This window comes from Arvicola amphibius, chromosome 1 (genome assembly GCF_903992535.2).
Source record: "Arvicola amphibius chromosome 1, mArvAmp1.2, whole genome shotgun sequence".
Lineage (NCBI taxonomy): Eukaryota > Metazoa > Chordata > Mammalia > Rodentia > Cricetidae > Arvicola > Arvicola amphibius.
The window spans coordinates 140,423,463-140,441,381 of record NC_052047.1 but is presented as its reverse complement, the minus strand read 5'-3'; the positions used below and the strand labels follow the sequence as shown (position 1 = coordinate 140,441,381).

At 48.2% G+C, this 17,919-nt stretch overlaps 1 protein-coding gene across 1 annotated transcript in view; it reads left to right on the top strand.

Moving 5' to 3' along the window:
• The window catches only part of Tcerg1l (transcription elongation regulator 1 like), a 200,177-nt gene that overhangs the window by 29,192 nt on the left and 153,066 nt on the right, over positions 1–17,919 (top strand). The window contains exon 4 of the mRNA XM_038317579.1: positions 12,187–12,384. Coding sequence (XP_038173507.1) covers positions 12,187–12,384 — 198 coding nt within the window. The remainder of the gene's footprint in view (positions 1–12,186; positions 12,385–17,919) is intronic.

Genomic DNA, 17,919 nt, shown 5'->3' with positions numbered 1-17,919 from the left:
TCCGCTTCAGTCTGTACTGAACATGAAAAGTGGGGAGATGCTTGACTGTCTTATCCTGGGCAAGTATAGCCCTAGAAGCTGGGGTTTCTGTTTTTCATGTTGAACATCACTGGAAGAAATTGAATGATCCATTCATAGGATGGAATGTGGGTGATTTTGGAAATGGCATTTGCTAGACTATTTCCAATATCTCTGGACAAACCAGCTATGAGATGCCTTCCCTCATCAGCATGGGAACATGCTGATACATGGGAACAGTATATCTTTTCTCTGAGGCTCTGAATAGGCATTAGATCAGGCTTATCTTCCACCATAGGGAGCAGAAGGAAAGGAAGCAGGAGATTCAAGGAGGAAGGCTTCTTCCTGTTACACATTCTCCACCAAGTTTCTTGTTGTTTGGAAAGCCTGGGGTTAGGTTTCCCTGATCACTGACTTTCATTTAAAGTGAGCCCTGACATCATTGTTTCTTCCCTGGGTACCCAAGCAGGGGAGCTTCTGGTTGTATTACACCCATACCCTAGCCCACTTCTGGTTGGCCCTGTGAGCCATTACTGAGTCCTAGAGTTCTAAGGGCCCTGGGGGATAAGGCCCAGGCAGGACTCCTGCTAAGAGGAGACCTCCGTTTGGAGCAGTTCTCAGCTCCCTGGACACCAGCAGATGAGCCAGCCTGGGGAAGACAGGTAGTGTCATCAGAACCTGGCTTGCTCTATGGCTGTAGCACATGACGTGTGGTATTGGAGGAATCATCAATGGTCAAGGCATCTAGGAAATAGTCCATGTGGCTGTGAGCACTGTGTCTCAGTATAAGGATCTTGCTCAGGAGATATCTGGGGTCCAAGGGTGACATCTACTAGGGAAGACCTGGGTTACTGAGGACACAGTCTAGGAGGTCAGGGGAAGTTAAGAGACTGAGTGTGGGTAAATGATGGGGACCCTGAGATTCTTTTTCTCACCCTTTTTCACTGGCTTATTTTTTTTCTTTTTTGTCTGGCTTATTTTATTTTAATTAAAAAATTTTCATATAACATTTTGATCATGCTTTCCCCTCCCCCAACTCCTCCCAGATCCTTCCCTTCTCCCCACCTACCCAACACCACATCCTATCTCTCTATCTTTAAAAAACAAGAAACAGACATACAAACCACAAAGGCACACAAAAATGAAAACCAAAATATACAAGTGAAGGATGAATCAGACCCCCCCCCCAAAAAAAGGCCAAACAAAGCAAGATGGGATTAAAAAGTCTACAAAAGGCCATTGAGTTTGTTTTGTGTTGCACAGCTGGATGTTCTTGGACTTGAGGTCTGCCTTAAAGCGTGGTTAATATATCCAGTGAGACTCCACTGGAGAAAACTAATTTTTCTAAGAATAGCAGATATAGCAAATAGCTCCTCCTCCTCCTCATCCTCCTCCTCCTCCTCCTCCTCCTCCTCCTCTTCCTCCTCCTCCTCCTCCTCCTCCTCCTCCTCCTCCTCCTCCTCCTCCTCCTCCTCCTCCTCCTCTTCTTCTTCTTCTTCTTCTTCTTCTTCTTCTTCTTCTTCTTCTTCTTCTTCTTCTTCTTCTTCTTCTTCTTCTTCTTCTTCTTCTTTTTGATTTTTTAAGACTGAGTTTCTCTGTAGCTTTGGAGCCTGTCCTGGAACTAGCTCTAGTAGACAAGGCTGGCCCAAAACTCACAGAGATCTTCCTGCCTCTGCCTCCCAAGTGCTGGGATTAAAGGTGTGCACCACCACCATCCTGCACAGATAGCTTCTTGGTTAGGCATGGGAGCTCATGCCCATTCTCCCCTCACAGCACTGGACTCTGAATGGCTTAGACATGTGCCAGTCCTGAGCAGACTCCCACAGTCTCTGTGACCCATATTTGCGTCAATCCTCCTGTGTCTGGAAGACACTGTCTCCTTGGAGTCATCCACATCCGCGGTCTTGTATCATTTCTATATCCTCTTTCGTGTAGATTTATGAGCCCTGGGGGTTGGGGTTTGATAGCATTTAGACATCCCATTTAGGACTTAGTGCTCCAGCATCTCTCATTCTCTGCACATTGTCCAGTTGTGGGTCTCTGTGTTGGTTCCCATCTATTGCAAGGGGAAACTTCTTTGATGAAGGCTAAGCAAGACACTGCTCTGTGGGTATAGCGGAATGTCCTTATGAGTCACGTTACTACTTCCTTTAGTAGAACAAGGGTCTTTGGTTTTCCCTAGGCCCCATGGCCTATCCAGCCATACATTTTTGAGATCCAGGTGGACCTGAGGGATCCGTGGAGTACACTAAAGAGTGTGGTCACAGAGCTGGGAGGACGAAGGGACACAGATATGGACAAACATGAAAAGTGAGGGACTGTAGGAGGCCCTGAGCATGTCCTAAAGTAGAAAGTGGAATCTCCAGGGGAGAGGACAACAAGGGCCATGAATAAGATAATCATCACTCCCCAGGTTCCTGCTGTATGTCTAGACCCTCTATGAGGAAGGCAGTGGATAGGGGTGTAGGGGTGAGGGAAGCTGAAAGGAGGGGTGTGAAGGAATACCATAGGCTGAGCATGGCCAACACTATGTCTTCCTGGGGCAGAAGCCTCACTCCATGACCAGGTTCCTCCACAGTCCTGGCTGCAGAGGCTGTGAAAGCAAACCCCAAGGCTTTGGCCTCAGGTTCCCTGGAGGCAGGTGATTTGGTACAGGAGTTTGGTCAAAGTGGCTCATGCAGCTCAGCAGAGAGGTTAACAGAGAAGACTAGAACCCTGAACAGAAAGAGCTCTTTGTCTCTCCTAAGACTTCCAACCCACTGCCCAGGATGACCTACATGGGAGACTTGGCTAGGCCTCCTGGTGGTGGCTCTTAGGAATGTAGTCTAGTGTCAGTCCTGTCATGAGGACAATCATCCTTCTAGGCTGTGAGGGGAGCAAGCAGGGGAGTGGCTGAGAGAGCTTCCCTTAGAGGGTTAGGCTAGCCCTTGTAACGACCCCCGGTCACTCTTGTCTGAAGTCCTTCTTCCATGTGCCTGGAGGACAGGGATTCTCTGCTGATACAGCTCTTGGAGAGGTCCTTCAGGGAGAGACTGGAGGAAGAAGCAGCTTTGGAACGGCTCTGCTGGAGGTGCTACCTGGGGTCTGAAAGGCCGCAGCTCCTCTTGGACCTGAGCTCTGGCTAGATATAGAATACAGTGGACTCCAGGAAGAGTATAAACACTGTGGTCTTGGTCTCCATTCACCCATCTGGCTGTGGACACCTGTATATGTTAGGATTACATTGCCATTCCACGCCAACCCTGGCCTCCCTCCCAATTACCCCCCCTCCAGATTCTTGTTTAGTGTGATTTCCGGTGTGCAAATTTCAGTGACTAGCAAAGTGCTTCTTCTGGGCACGTGTGCTTTGAAAGGATATCCTACCCAGACAAACTGTTAGTTGGAAGTAGACACCATTAAAGAGCTCTCTATAGCCTTGGTGTCTCATAGGGTTGCAGAAATGGGACAATAGGACATTGCCTAGCACAGAGTCCCCTTGAGACTTCCCCATGTTTGGAGGCTCAAGCACGCACTCTCAGAAGATGAGAACACTAGTGCTCAGTGGGCCGGGCAAGTCACCAAGGTGACAATTTGGATCTCTAAGCCAGGCAAGGCTGCCAAGGCCTCTGATGTCCAAAATGCCATTGACACCATCCCCATCCCTCCCCATGTTATTCCACCCATGGGAGGTTGCCCAAGAGTGTGGCCTCCCTCATTCTCGGAGGCCATTGTCTGTGACTGGGTCACAGATCCAGATGAGGAAAAGGAGTGGTGGCCAAGGGTCATCCATTCTACCAACCATGGTGTTCTTCGCAAGGGATGCCCTGAGCACCAGGTCCTCTTCTACTCCAAGCCCTGGGAGGGCAGGGAAGATCAGTGCAGCGAGTGCTTGGGAAAGCCAGCAAGATCTCACTGGGCTTGCGTGATGAACGCTGCCTATGGAGCTCAGCAGATGGTCCAGCACAGCTTGCAGGTTTGCTTCCTTGGCACCTTCAGCACTTGTAACGAGACCAGGAATTAGATGTCTCTTTCAGAAAACAACCAGAACAAACAGCAAATATTGGCTGCATCGTTAAGCCACAGTTCAAACACACGGAGGCTGGGTTTCTATCAGTTTGTCTCATAGACCCATGAAACCTGTAGCTACTCTTCCATAAAAACATGCTTAAATCCTAACAGTTATCCTCATTTCTAGGAGCACAGGAAACCGATGCTCTCACAGAGTGGGGAGGAAGAGGCTATTGATGGCTTCCCCAATGCCCTCTGTGAGTCTGTGGGCTTGGCAGCACTCCCCCACCCCCCACCAGACCCCGAGAGCCCACAGCACGTGCTCCGTACAGATGAAGTCACCATCCTCATCACTCAGTTGTTTCTGCAGAAATGATTACCAGTCAGTAGCGCAATGCCTGAAGGATTTCCACCAGAGCCGAAACCATTTTCTAAGCAGACGTGGCTAACGAATGGTTGTTTATTTCTTTGAATGCTTTGCTCAGCAGAGAGGGTGACAGCTGGTGCTCATCAGACTCTGCTCGGCAGAGTCTCTCACCATTCTGCTGTTTACCCAACACTCCACAACTCTGAATCCTAAAGTTTGCCCCAATATGGGTGTCCTCTCTGATAGATGCGACACGCAAGGCCCTGTCTTGTCTAAAATTTGCATGTTGAATATTTAACACCCCGCTTACTCTGTAGCTACTGATAGTCATGATCCCTAAGAACACTGAAGGATGGGCCCTAGAGCCTTTGATGCCAGCACTCTCCATTTCAGAGGATAAGGAGATACCAAAGGCTGAGGTCTTACCTGTTGGGAAACCCGCCCAGAGATAATGGGAAGGTCTGGTTAGCTGCTCACCCTTGTAGGGCATCCCTGACTGGTTCAGTGCAGAGCCGTTTAACTCACTAATCAGGTCTGATGTCTGTGGCTCTGCAGCTCCTGCTTGCCCAGTCTTCCAGGCCTCACATTCTTCCCTTCTCTCTATTTCATCCCAGGGAAGCAACTCTCAGCACAAATGGTTCCCGGGTTTGAGGTGGGTTCCCAGAAGACAGCAACAGCTTAGCAGTTGCGCTGAAGGGTTCAGGCAGAACCCACTTTTTGCCTTCACTTTGGAAGCCAGTGGGGTATTAGTAAGCCAGGGCTGCTAGTGTATACAGGGCTAATACACAGGACTCCAGTGTATATGTCCCCCGTAGAGTCTGGGCACCTCAGAGTCTCAGGTATAACTATCAGGGGAAGTGTGCTATGGCGCCCAGCTTTCCTCTGCCACAGTAGGGCGCTTAATGATCTCCTCTGTGCGTGTGTGTCTGAGGACCGTCTTGAGAAAGGACAAGCCTGCAGCTCCTCTGTAGTAGGAGAGAAAGGATAAGAGGGCTGGCCTTGACAACTCCAGCAGCAGCGAGCATTACCAGTGGACCTTCCCAGGGTTTTGGCCTCTTGGCCAAATAACTGAAAATAAGGTTCACACAGATTTGCAAAAGAAGAAAGATGAATTTCTTTGGAGAAAGAAATGATAGCTTAAATTACAGAAGGAAGCACTGCTAAGATTGACAGTGGGCCACATGAGCAAGAGTACTCAAGAGAGTACCCTGAGGTACAGTCTAGGGTCCTTGTTATGGGTCTAAGGGGAAGGAAAGACTGGTTTCTAAAGGGAATTCTCCACTTTGATTGATAGATTGGGTTATTTAGTCGTGTATGTACTACCCATGGCCCCTCCTACAATGCATCTAATTTTAATCTTATCCACAGCAATTATACATATGCATAAGATGATAACTAGGGTCTCTCTAAAAGGTTATTAGAGGACACAGTTTTGCCTTCCTGTACACACACTCAGAACCAGTTCAGGCCAGATTAACCCTTCTGTTCTTTACACCTGGATACATTGGGAATACACGCGAATAGAAACTGTCTAAATTGATTGCTACCAGGAGTGGGAAAACTTATACCTTTGTTCAAAGATGAGAATATAAGTAGCCTATTGCAGGTGGGGAATGGAAGTGTTCTGAGGCTTCTAGGTGCTTTGTTTGGAGACGAGTTGTGTGTACAGTCCATGCAACTGAAGGAAGACAGCTACCAGGAGCATTGTTAAAAGAAGGGAGGCACGCATAAGCTTCAAACCAAGTAGGGCTGGGGTCGCAGGATCTAAACTGTCTCTTACGCTTGCCTGCCTCACGAGGACAAGGGCAGCAGCTGCTGCAGTTGGACGTACACAGATGTGTCTCATGAACCCCTGTCCCTTTACCCCCTCTCCATGCTTCCATCAAGGAAGTACCTGGTTAATTACTGGTTTTCTTAGAACACTGACTTTTATAAGTAATCCTTATGGGATGGCTTTGCTGGCTTATCTCTTCGCTGGCTTAGCAGGTTTATCTGGCTGGACCTATCTTATCTTACTATTTATTTACTCAACTAAGGGATTTTTCTGAAGTCCTTTGGGGAAAGGAAGTTCCTGTCATTGTTTATCAGTTGGCACAGTTTATTGAGCGCTGGCTTGCTTACAGTCCAAACTCAGCTGAGAGGCAGATCTCGGGGGAGCAGCTAGCATTCAGGTTCTCTTGGCTCCGTGCATATTTCCTGGCTGGTGTTCTCAAGCAGCAGGCACCCAGCAGCATTTATCTGTGGGTATCCAGTGATGCCTCATGTCTTGTATCTATCTCATTGTCTTTCCCTCCCCAAGCTCTGTGCAGATTGGCACAGAGATGCTCTGTTGTGACTGGGGCTGGGAGATGAGATAGGAGAAGCTACCAGCAGCCTCATCCCTTCTCCCATGTATTGTGAACTATGAACCTATCTGTCAAAGTGCCCCAATATTGTGAGAGTGAATTCTGTTAGATTGAGAACTATAATGGGGAATGGAGGCAGTAAAGGTTCCCTTAGAGTATGTGTCTGAGGGCCTTCTGGATTAAGTCATAAGGACTCTGATACATGCATGGACAACTGCTGAGTGGGTTCACAGTTGGACCACATTACTGGACAATAGTGGATAAGAGGAGGCAGGGTCTGTTTGGAGGAGCTAGGGGCCAGGGTCTGTGGTGGTTAGACCTTGGAATGACCCAGTTCTATATGCCCTTCCTTCTGCATCCTCTTCAGTGCTGTAAACTACTCTGTCACACCCTCACATCCCTCACATCACATCAGGGATGTGATGGACCAAACCCTCTGTAACTGAGCAAAAGAAACCCTCCTCCTTTATGTTGTTATGCCAGACACTACAGCATAGCAACCAGAAGAGATAAGAAGAAACACAGCCCCCCTTTTGAAGTACCTCCCACTTGCTGTCCTGATATGTGGCCTGACCAGGAGGTTTGGTGACTACTGCAGGCCACTCAGCGGTTCTTTTATCTTTGAGGTCAAGGGCCATAGAGGCTTGGGGCTCAACCAGTCTTAGGGCGACCGGACCTCTTCTCTCCCTGTTACCTACCAACACTAGATACATTGTGCTGATTGGTAACTTTCCGTTACCGCTGGGGTTTGATTTTTGTGAACTCACTGGGAGATGGTGCAGTTTTGTATAAGGCCAAATAATCCTAATGTAGGTGAAAAACAAAAAACAAAAAACCCATCTTTTCAGTCTCTAAAGGGAAGATTAATGAATCCTAGTTATTTTGCTTTTAAGTTGACAGATGATTTTTGGCAACAAAAATCACGTGGTGATTAAAAACGTTTTCATATTTTTCTAGCTGCAAAATGCTTTCACCTGTCCCAGCATCTGTTGCTTTTATAATGGCAACTTTCTCTTCCATCAGTCAAGGTCACTTCCATTTTAAACAATGGAGCAAGTTTGTCTCAGAAACTTCATCTGGTAGCACATGGCTGAGATCCTGAGCTCTGTCTTAGGCATGAAGGTTTGATCCCCCAAGCATGGTGTCCATCAGCTTTGGGAGGGTCATGACTGCTGGTGGCTTGCTGGAGTATGTTTTAACAGTAAAAGTCTTTTCATCGTCAGGCTACATTGTTAGCACTGGAGTGTGTGGTCAGTAATCCTTCTTCATAGATGGGGGAAGGCGCGGCTAGCTGGGCCCACTGCAGTCTGTCTCCTGCAGGAGGCCTGCAGCCTGGACATCTGCCTTATGGGAGGAACTCCTGAGTAGAAGCTCAGCTAAGAGGGCTGTCTGACTTCAGAAGCATCCATAATAGCACCAGACAATGGAAGATATTTGAGTCTTTAATCCACACCCTATAGAGTAGGAAATTGAGAAAACCACAACTTTCTACACTCTTTGTTCCTTCAGAATAGTAAGCAGTCTAGGCCAGGGTTAAGCCCAGCTGCAGACTTGAATCTTCCCCTTTCTGGGCAGCTGAACTTGACTGCTCAAGGTTTTATATGCCCTGACATAGGGGAGGGTGGGGCAAGGGTTTGGAAGGGGAAGTTGTTGGGGTCTCCATCATCTGCCCTGGGAGGGGGGCTGGTCCCTAGAACTCTCACAACAGACTACAATTTGACAGGGTTGCAGAGAAGTTAGAGCAGAGACATATACTTCTTGTCGTACCTTATGGCCATGAGGGCTGGGCTGTGGGGCTGAGTCAGGTGTCCAGGACAACTGGCTCCCACAGGTTTCTGGCTGGGCAGGACTTGGGTCTGGTAGGGGCAAGAGGCAATTGTTGTGAGGAGCGGTGGGCTGCGTTCCCGCTGCTCCACTCCCAGCCGCCTGGATCCCGCACGGCTAGCTTTACTCCCGAAATAACAACACGCAAACTGTATTCATTTAAACACTGCCTGGCCCATTAGTTCCAGCCTCTTATTGTCTAATTCTCACATCTTGATTAACCCATTTCTAATGATCTGTGTAGCACCACGAAGTGGTGTCTTACCGGGAAAGATTCAGCATGTCTGACCTGGTGTCTGGCTTCATGGCGACTGTCCCAGAGAGGAGAGGCAGGGCAATTGCCCGAGGTGTCTGCCTCACTCCCAGCATCCTGTTCTGTCTACTCCACCCACCTAAATCCTGCCCTATCAAAAAGCCAAGGCAGTTTCTTTACTAACCAATAAGAGTCCTCTGTCAGGCAATGCTGTGGGGAAGAGAGCTGGGTACTGTGGAGGAATGGTTCCCAGGAGCTCCTGACTGGACAAGACTTTGGTCTTATAAGGATGAGGGCCATGCTGTGGAATCCTGGGGGGCTTTACTTTCCTCTAGTCTACTTCTCCCACTCTACCTTGCTTTATAGTGTGGGTTTCTGAGAGCTCTCATAATTGGATCCTCCTTGTCTTCCTGGGGCTCCCCATGCCTGACCAGCCCCCTGAACTTCTGGCATCTCTTCGGACCACTGAGCAGAGCTCGTGTGTAATTACATTCCAGCTGTAGTTCCTGTAGCCCTAGTGAAACGAGCATAAGTGAACCCTTGGGTGGAGATGAGGGCAGGAGGGACCCTGAGTAAAAAACATTCAAATGGGTCTTGAAGCATATCAGAATAGTAAAAAAAAATGTTCTTGTTAGCCAACTTTATATCCCAAAAGCACTGATAGTGTTTCGGCTCCTGACACTGTTCTATGGTGACTGGAAGATATCAATATGTTGGTTCAGCTGTTTACACGTGACTACTTCTAATAGGGAATACCTGTGATGGGGGTAGGGAGGCCAATGTGGCACACTTACATAGTACTCCATTCTCTGGATGTCCTGATTTAGTGGATATTGTAAGGTATGTGAGGGTGAGGCTGTTGATTCTGTGACTCATTACCACAGAAGCAAACATACAGGGGGGATTGCGACACATTCCCTTATCAGTCAGACCGTGGTACCAGGGAGCTGCCACCAGACAGAAGAGCAGAAAGGCAGATCACAACCCTTGCTCTGTTTCACTAGTTGCCCGTGGTGTGCTTCTGCTATAAAGGCGGTATGTTCTTGATAGCACTGATTTCAAATGTGTGTATAACAACCCTCGGAGTCTACCGCACACAGAACAGATACAGGTACAGGATACAGATGACATGGAATCTATGTAAGGCTGTGGGCAGTCAGGATGCTCACTTGCTGGGTGGGAAAGGCAGCAGGAAGATGACCCAGAGCTAAGCCCAGGCTGGAGAGGTACCTCAGTGCACAAAGGACTTATCCCACTCACTAGCTGAGGATCAGATTTTGATCCTTAGAATCCCCAGAAATGGGGACATGGAAGCATGTGCCTATAACCCCAGCACTCCTACAGTGACGTGGGAGCTGGAGACAGGACACTCTCTGGGAGCTTTTGGGTCATCCGTCTGCCATACGCAATGGCAAACAAGAGGCTCTGTCTCAAACATGGTAGAAGTAAAGGACTAGTACCCGAGGCTGTCTTCTGACCTCTGTGTGTGCCATGTCATATGCCTGCCTGAGCTTACACACATCGCGCATGGAAACAACCAAGGTGTCATCATTCCATAGGCGAGCGGAAAATAAACTGTGGCACATCCTTATAATGAAATATTGCTCAATGATAAATAAAGTGCCATTGAGTCATACCAAAGACAGGAAGCGAACTGCAAAGCAGATTGCTGAGTGGAAGAAAGCAACTGAACAGGCTGCAAGTGATGCCTGCAATTACAGGATGTTCTGTGAAAGGCTACACTGTTTTGCTTTGGGATCAGGGGTTGGGTGTAGGTGGGGGGAACAGAAGGGGCAGGGTGGAGTAGGTGGGACTTTCCTGTTATGAAATTCTTGCATGGGAAGCTGTGTGGACACATCCTACATCTGTCATAATTCACAGGGTATACCCGGGAAGGAGGCCATGGGAGGGAAGCTGGCCTTTAGTTAACAGTGTGTCGATATGAGCTCATGGTTGGTGACACTCAGCACCCTGGGGAAGGTGGTAATGACAAGGGAATTGCCGCGGGCAGTGCGGGAGCTCTGTAGCCACTGCCTAGGTGCTCTGTAAGTCTAATTTTAAAGGACAGCGTGTGTCCCTCTTAGGGAATCTGTAAATATGGAAAGACAGAGAGAGAAAATCAACCAAGAGTCTGCCACTTCTGCACACTCACAGTCAGGAGTACGTTTTTAAAAAACATCTGACTTCACGATACCCAGTACTTTTCTAGATGCCTTCAGATTTCTCTTTCCCTTGTGGACGTCTCCCCTGAGGTCCAGATTCAGCACTCTGCCTCTGAGTGCATCCAGAAATTTGCCCTATCCCCTGATTGTTCATATATAAAAGGCAGCTAGTGTGGAACCATGGCAGGAACACTGAGCAGACCTCCTTGGCATCTGACCTGCCAACCATTCTGCAGCAAACCCCATCCTCCATACACTGGTGGTGTCTACCTGCCTAGCCCGATGTCCTCAACCAACCCCATCTTCTCACCACCCCTGTCCTTACTGCTCTGCTGCTCTCTGCTTCCCAGTTTCCTCGGAGCTCCCGTATCCCATGGAGTAGCATCTGCCCTAGATCTCTTGTACTTGCTGGTCCTTCTTCCCAGTGGCCAGCATGCCTCACTCTCCCATTCTCGAATGATTGGGCTCATGTGTCCCCATCCCAATAAAGGTCAACCTGCAGAAAATTGAGACACAATCATCACTTCTTCATCCCCCTTGATTTAAATCCATCAACCTATACCATAAAACAAACAGATGAGAAGTGTGTTGATGATGTGCTTCCTTCTAGAAAGTTCTTCTGAAAACAGGCCTTCTGCCTGCCCATTGCTCAGCCCCTTGTCAGTCCCCAAAGACAACTGGTTTTATGACTGTAAGGTAGATCTTTAGAAGTAAGTTTGCAGCCTGGGTTACTTATTCTCTGTAGCCTTGGCATCCTTCCTGGATTCTGCATTTGGAGCATCTGGGAGAGCCTGCGTGGGTGATGATTTCTCCACGTGTGCTCAGCATCCTGAGTCCCAGCGCTTTGGAAACCCTCCTTCCCTGGGCTACACCCACCCCTTCCTGCAAAGCCTCCCCACCTTGATTCTCTCAGTGCCCTCCCTTCCCCAGGCTGGGCCTCAGCACAGTCTTCATGGTCACTTCAAATGACCTACACACATGTGTACCACAGTGGCACTATTTCCCCTTACTATGTGCATGTCCTGGGATCCTTCTGGTGACTTCAGAATGGTGGCACTCTAAGCATCACACAGTGAAGCACGTATGCTGAGTGCCAAGATTCTCTCTGGGGACAATGCTAACCAATACAGGATGTCATTGAAGGGGGCAGTGCTAGTCTTACATTTTGAGGGGGCTGTTATCTGAAATGGATGTGTGACACATGTACTAACCCTGGTCTGTCTCTCACAGGTGGTTGCCATAATAGCCTTAAGCCAATCAGCAGTGGTCCCACCATCACCATCACTGCCGCCGCCGCTGCTGCAGCTGCTGCCATGGTCTCCGTGGACCCTGAGGAGCTCCGGGGCCTGTCACCCTCCATTGTGCAGCCCTGCCATTTCCTGACATTGACCCCCATCAGAATCCCCCTCCGGACCACCCCCTTCTCAGGTAGGAACCAGCACACTGTCTGGAAAGGTCATGAACTGTTCCCAGAATCCATCTTAGGGAAGCAGAGCCAACTGGGCCCACGAGCTCAGTGTCTTGGTCACTGTTCTCCATGCCTGGGCACATGATGTGAATTTTTGGAAGTTGGATCCAGGAGAGGCATCCAGTTGGGGTTTTGTGGGGTCTGCTTGGTGGCAAACTATACGCATGCATTGTGGACTCCATGGATCAAGGCTTGACTGTGCCACATGGCTTGTGGTATGTGCATGTGAAGAGTCAAGACCCCTTTACAACTCATGTAGGTACTGAAGGACCCCAAGACCTTGGTCATCTCCTTGTGTGCCTTATGTCAGAGAGCAAGGGTGGCTCACCCAAGACGCAAACCTGACCTAGCTAGTGATATCCCATTGCTGAACTGCACATGGCTCTCTCTAGCCCTGAATGGGATTGGAGATAGCTTCTCGGGGCATGTGGAAAATCCTGCTCACCTGGCGGGGGTGGGGGATAAGAGGCATGTCCCCAGAGCCATCGGTGCTCAGGGTGCTGGGCCTTTTTGAAGAATTGGAGAGGATGAACTTGAGGCTTCTCAGCCTCCAGAGGTGCAGAGATTCAGAGATGAGTGCTCCTGAGCTGTGGAGTGGGTTCCAGACAGGCCACATTTCCTGCTGCTGTCCACATGATGTGCTTACTGCTCTCTGTATTGCATTTGTCGACTGGTGTCAGTGTGCCCCATGTCCCTGTGCAGTGCTGGTTTCTTCAAACGTGATAGTAATATCAACTTGGAATCTTCCATCCTGAGTTTTGGTTGCTTTAGTGAGCTGGTCGTGTGCTGTGGTAAAGCTTGCACCGAAAGTCTGCAGGAGGCAAGCTGCTGCGTGCTGAGCATCCTGCATCAACAAATCCAAAGGCAGAAACTCTCAGCACTGATTAGATGCCACAGGTGGGAAAATTCTGCTTTGGAAAACTTTACTTATTCATGAAATTATTTAAAAAACATATAAAACAAACTTAAACTTGTGTATACATTATAGAAAATGAATAAATTCACATTTAGACTTGATGTCTTTATGTATATGTAAATATTTCAAAATCTTGATAAAGTCGAATACAGCTTGCATCCAAAGCACTTTGGATAAGGGATGTTTAGTCATGTCATTAAAAGCTGCATTCCCAGCAACAGGAAACTATCACTAGATGAGACACGTGCCCACTCACATATATATGTATAGGCATATGCAATGCACGTATATGCACATACACATGCATATGCATACTTACATGCACATGCTTATGCATAAGCACATTCAAACACATATATACAAGGCAAAGATAAATATCCCGTGTTCCATTTTTTTTTTTAGTGTGCTCTCCGTGATTGATTTTCTTTCTGGGGAATCTAATGTGGTCCTTTTCAACTGGACCTTTGATCTCTGTGTTCTTCTATCAGCCTAAAGGGTGAACTGTAAAGGTACACTGTACTGCCCAGGATGAAATCTGCGTTCCATTTCAGCGTGCTAGGGAACTCTCGTTTAAGATGTGATGGGAACAAGCCCTAGAGCAATCTGTGTTTGAAGCCCACATTCCTGCTGTGTGAAGCTGGGGGCTAAAACCCCTTAATCCCCTGATCCACTGATGCTTTTGAAAATTTATCTTAGAACCAGATACTGTACTGCTGGCTGGCTTCCCTTTCTAGGTCTAGTGAAATCCAGTGGTGCCCAAGACAGGGCTTCTTTGGGAGGTGCGGCCACCTGGTTGAGTTGGACTGGGTCTCTAGCTGGTTGCAGAAGGTCATTGAGGGGTGTGCGTATACTCTGGTGAAAGCTATATCAAGTGTCCCTTGAGCTTCTAAAAGGAGCTGGAAGGATGTCCAGCTCATCATTGTTCTGGTTAGTTTTATATAAACTCAACAGACACTCAGATCATTTTGGAAGAGGGAACCTCCACTGAGAAAACGTCCCCACCAGATCGGTCGTGGGCAACCCTGCAGGGCATTTTCTTGAGTCATGATTAGTGTTGGAGTTCTCAGTTCGCTGTGGGCAGTGCCATGCCTGAGCTGCCGGTCCTGAATGTCGTAGGAAAGCAGGCTAGCTAGCCAGTATGCAGCACCCTTCCATGGCCCCAGTTCCCGTCCCAATTCCTTCAATGATGGACCGTAACTTGGGAGTTGAAAGCTGGAATAAACCTTTTCCTCTCCAGGTCACTTTTGGTCGCGGTGTTTTTATCACAGCAACAGACTCTAACTAAAACACCCATCAAGCTGCAGGCTTGTTTCGAAGGCACCTTCAGGAGCCCATGGAATGAGTGAAGGGGCAGACTCTTCAGAGAGCCAGTTTGCCCGGAAATTCCTGACACCCTGCAACTGATGAGCCAGGCCGGGATCAGGAGGAAGACAGATTCCTTAGTGACTTGGTGTGGCGGGAACTGGAGGAGTCAGGCTCAGATGGACAGAGAAGGCAGGTCTGATGCAGCACGTCTCTCGTGCCAGCTTATCTGAAGCCTGTGGTCCTTGGTGTCTCTGCAGTGAGCAAACCGTTCATAATGGAAGGGCAATTCCCATTTCAGATGATGAGCCTGACGGTTGCTTGATGTAAAAAGCCAGATGCCTCAGAGGCTTCGTACAGTTCGGGTTAATGAGGCTCAACTGAGGACAATTTTGCCTCTTAGTGATATCCACACAACTACTGGAGATGGGTTTTTATGTCAGCATGTGGAGAGGCTGGGTCCTGCAGCCTTCATCTGCCCCAAGTTCTATCTCCATAGCAAACCTCTGGTGTAAATTAGAATACCACTTAGCAAACTGTGAAATCTTGTGCTAGGGCAGCATGGATAAGCTCAACTGGGCAAGGAAGACAGTATGGAGTGTGTGTGTGTGTGTGTGTGTGTGTGTGTGTGTCTGTCTGTCTGTCTGTCTGTCTGTCTGTGTTCTGTTAGCTGAAGCCCCAGAGGGACATATCTTTGTGGAGAGAACGTTGACAAAGGATTTACACTAAGTCTGCAGCCCTTGTGTGTGTCTGTGTAGTTATCAACCGATACTCAAAGAGCCAGGGGCCAGCTCCAAGCTCAGTTCTAATGGGGTTGTCTCCTTCTGTGTGTAATGTGCACAGTCAAAGCTTGTGGTTGCTCTCCATAGGCTAGCTACCTGTGGAACTTGCCTCTTTTCTGGACCGTGTGTCCACCATCAGAAAGCTGTGTCTTTCTTTCCTGTACCCTTCCCTCCATGAAGAACAGGCTGTGGATCAGTGACATCCCTGATCCAGCGCCCTATTGGGTCCTTGTTGGGTTAGGAAGAGCTGCTCTGTTCTTTGTAGCATCTAGAGCTTTTGGTTGCCCACCTGTCCCCGAATTCCACCTGGGGCAGAGGGCAGCAGGCTCTTTTGGAGACATGTCTATTCTGTTGACAGTGCAGGCATGCAGGCTGGTGGCTGGAGGAGTCACCAGGGAAAGGAGAACAGAACAGAGACCCTTCTTTCACCCACGAACAGATTTTAACTCACTTCTCACTGTTCCTCATGCTCTCAGAATATAGAAAAAACCTATTCAGGGAAAAGGTCTTGGGCATCACAATTAAGTCTCAACATTAGGAGGTCAGGCTGGCTGGGTGTCAAGAACAGGAGGAGAAGTAGAGGATGTGGACCATGGCACACATGCCTCCCTGGTGTTTCCAGAATGGGCTATCCTGGCCTGCAGTCACTGGACCAGAGTTCTGCTCAGACTTTTGCTAGGACAAGTGAGCCAGGTACTGCATGCCTTCTCTAAAAGACGAAGAATCTGAAATGGCTTTTCTCCTAAGAATGATAGTTCATTTTACAGCATGGCCCACCCTTTACAAGGCTCTCCAGTGAGAAAGGTGAAATGGGAGCACGGAGACACTGTCTCTAGTATTGCCAATTACAATCGGATACAAATATTAAAAAGCACCATCTGCCTCGGAGACCATTTGCCACCTGTTCTCTTGCTTCCCCAACTATTTATTGGTTTAAATTTAGCGTGCTGTCTTGCCACAGAACAGCTGGGCAGTGACGATTTTCTTTGTCTCCCAGTGACTTGCCAGCCAAGCCACATACCACGTCCAGGACATCTCAGGGTATCATTTTTGCCCACGGCCTTTCAGATGCTGGCAGCTCTCACATTAGGGAAGTCCACAGCTTCTAGGTGACTTCTGACTACAGAGAGCCAACTGCTTGGGGGTAAAGTTGGCCCCTCTTTTATCTTATTATTTTTTTAAGTGCACGAATTATTCTTTCCTCTACTATAATAAAAAAAAGTGTCGTAATACATATTGCAGTGTTAGATATTTCCAGAGACAAAAATTCGGAAACCTTCTGGCAATTTAGTTACTGATATTCCCAAACACACAGAGGTCGCCCTGCCCAGAGGGGATCATGACTGAATGTAAACAAGCAGACAGAAGGCCCTATGTATTTATTGTCTCCGACAGGGAGCTCTGTAAGAATGCCTTGAGCATGCATTCCTACACTAAGCAGTGGGTGAATGGCAAAACTGCCTCTGTGGGGGAAAAAGTGTTGCTGGGATCTCAGAGTGAGGACTGCTCACACACTGAGTCCTTCCTGCCACATTGCCCACCTCCGACCATTGTTCCCCAGAACCACCCATTCCTATTACCTTAGGAATGCACACACTTTGGGGGTCTATATTTGCGGTCTCTACCGTGATCTAGCTCCTGTCCACTCTGTCTAGAAACTGAAAATACATCCTTACCCTAAAGGACTCAAGGTCTGGAGATATCTGCCTCCCTTAAAGGGGGGCTGGCAGGATACAGCTATAGATTTCTCCCCACCTGCTCCCTCCACTCCAGAGGCAATAATGAACCCTTGCTGTCTTTCCGCTGCAGCTTGAGAAATGTCTTCCCCATTGCTGGCCAGGTGCATGCTGCCTCGTGGGGCTCTGCTGCCTTTAGAAGAAAAAAGCCGCATTTAGCCATTCTTTTGTAGTTGTTTTTTTTTTTAAATGCAGTTTTGTAGATGGAATTTTCTGACCCACCAGGTCCCTCAGCTGATCAATCCCAAAGAAACACACAGAGGTATTTATTAACTATAAACTGCTTGATCTATTAGCTCAAGCTTATTATTAATTAGCTCTTACAACTTAAATAAACCCAGAATTCTTGTCTATGTTTAAACCACGTGGCTTAGTACCTTTTCTCAGTAAGGCATTCTCATCTTGCTTCCTCTGCCTCTGACTGGTAACTGCGTCTCTGCCTTTCCTCTTCCCAGAATTCTCTTAGTTTTGTTGCCCTGCCTATACTTCCTGCCTGTCTACTGGCCAATCAGCATTTTACTGAACTAATTCAAGTGACAGGTCTTTATAGTGTGTAAGAGCATTAGCCCACAGCACAGTTCTTAGTGTGCCCCTCAGGCTCATGCTTGCAGATCACCTGTTCACACAAGTTGCAGAGATGCCCCATGCTTGCCACTAGGAGACATGGTAGGGCACTTCTGGAAATGTTCCAGAACACTCTTACCTTGCTTTCTCAGAGGTGTTTTCCTTCCCTGCTTCTTACCCTGCTCTTTTGGTACC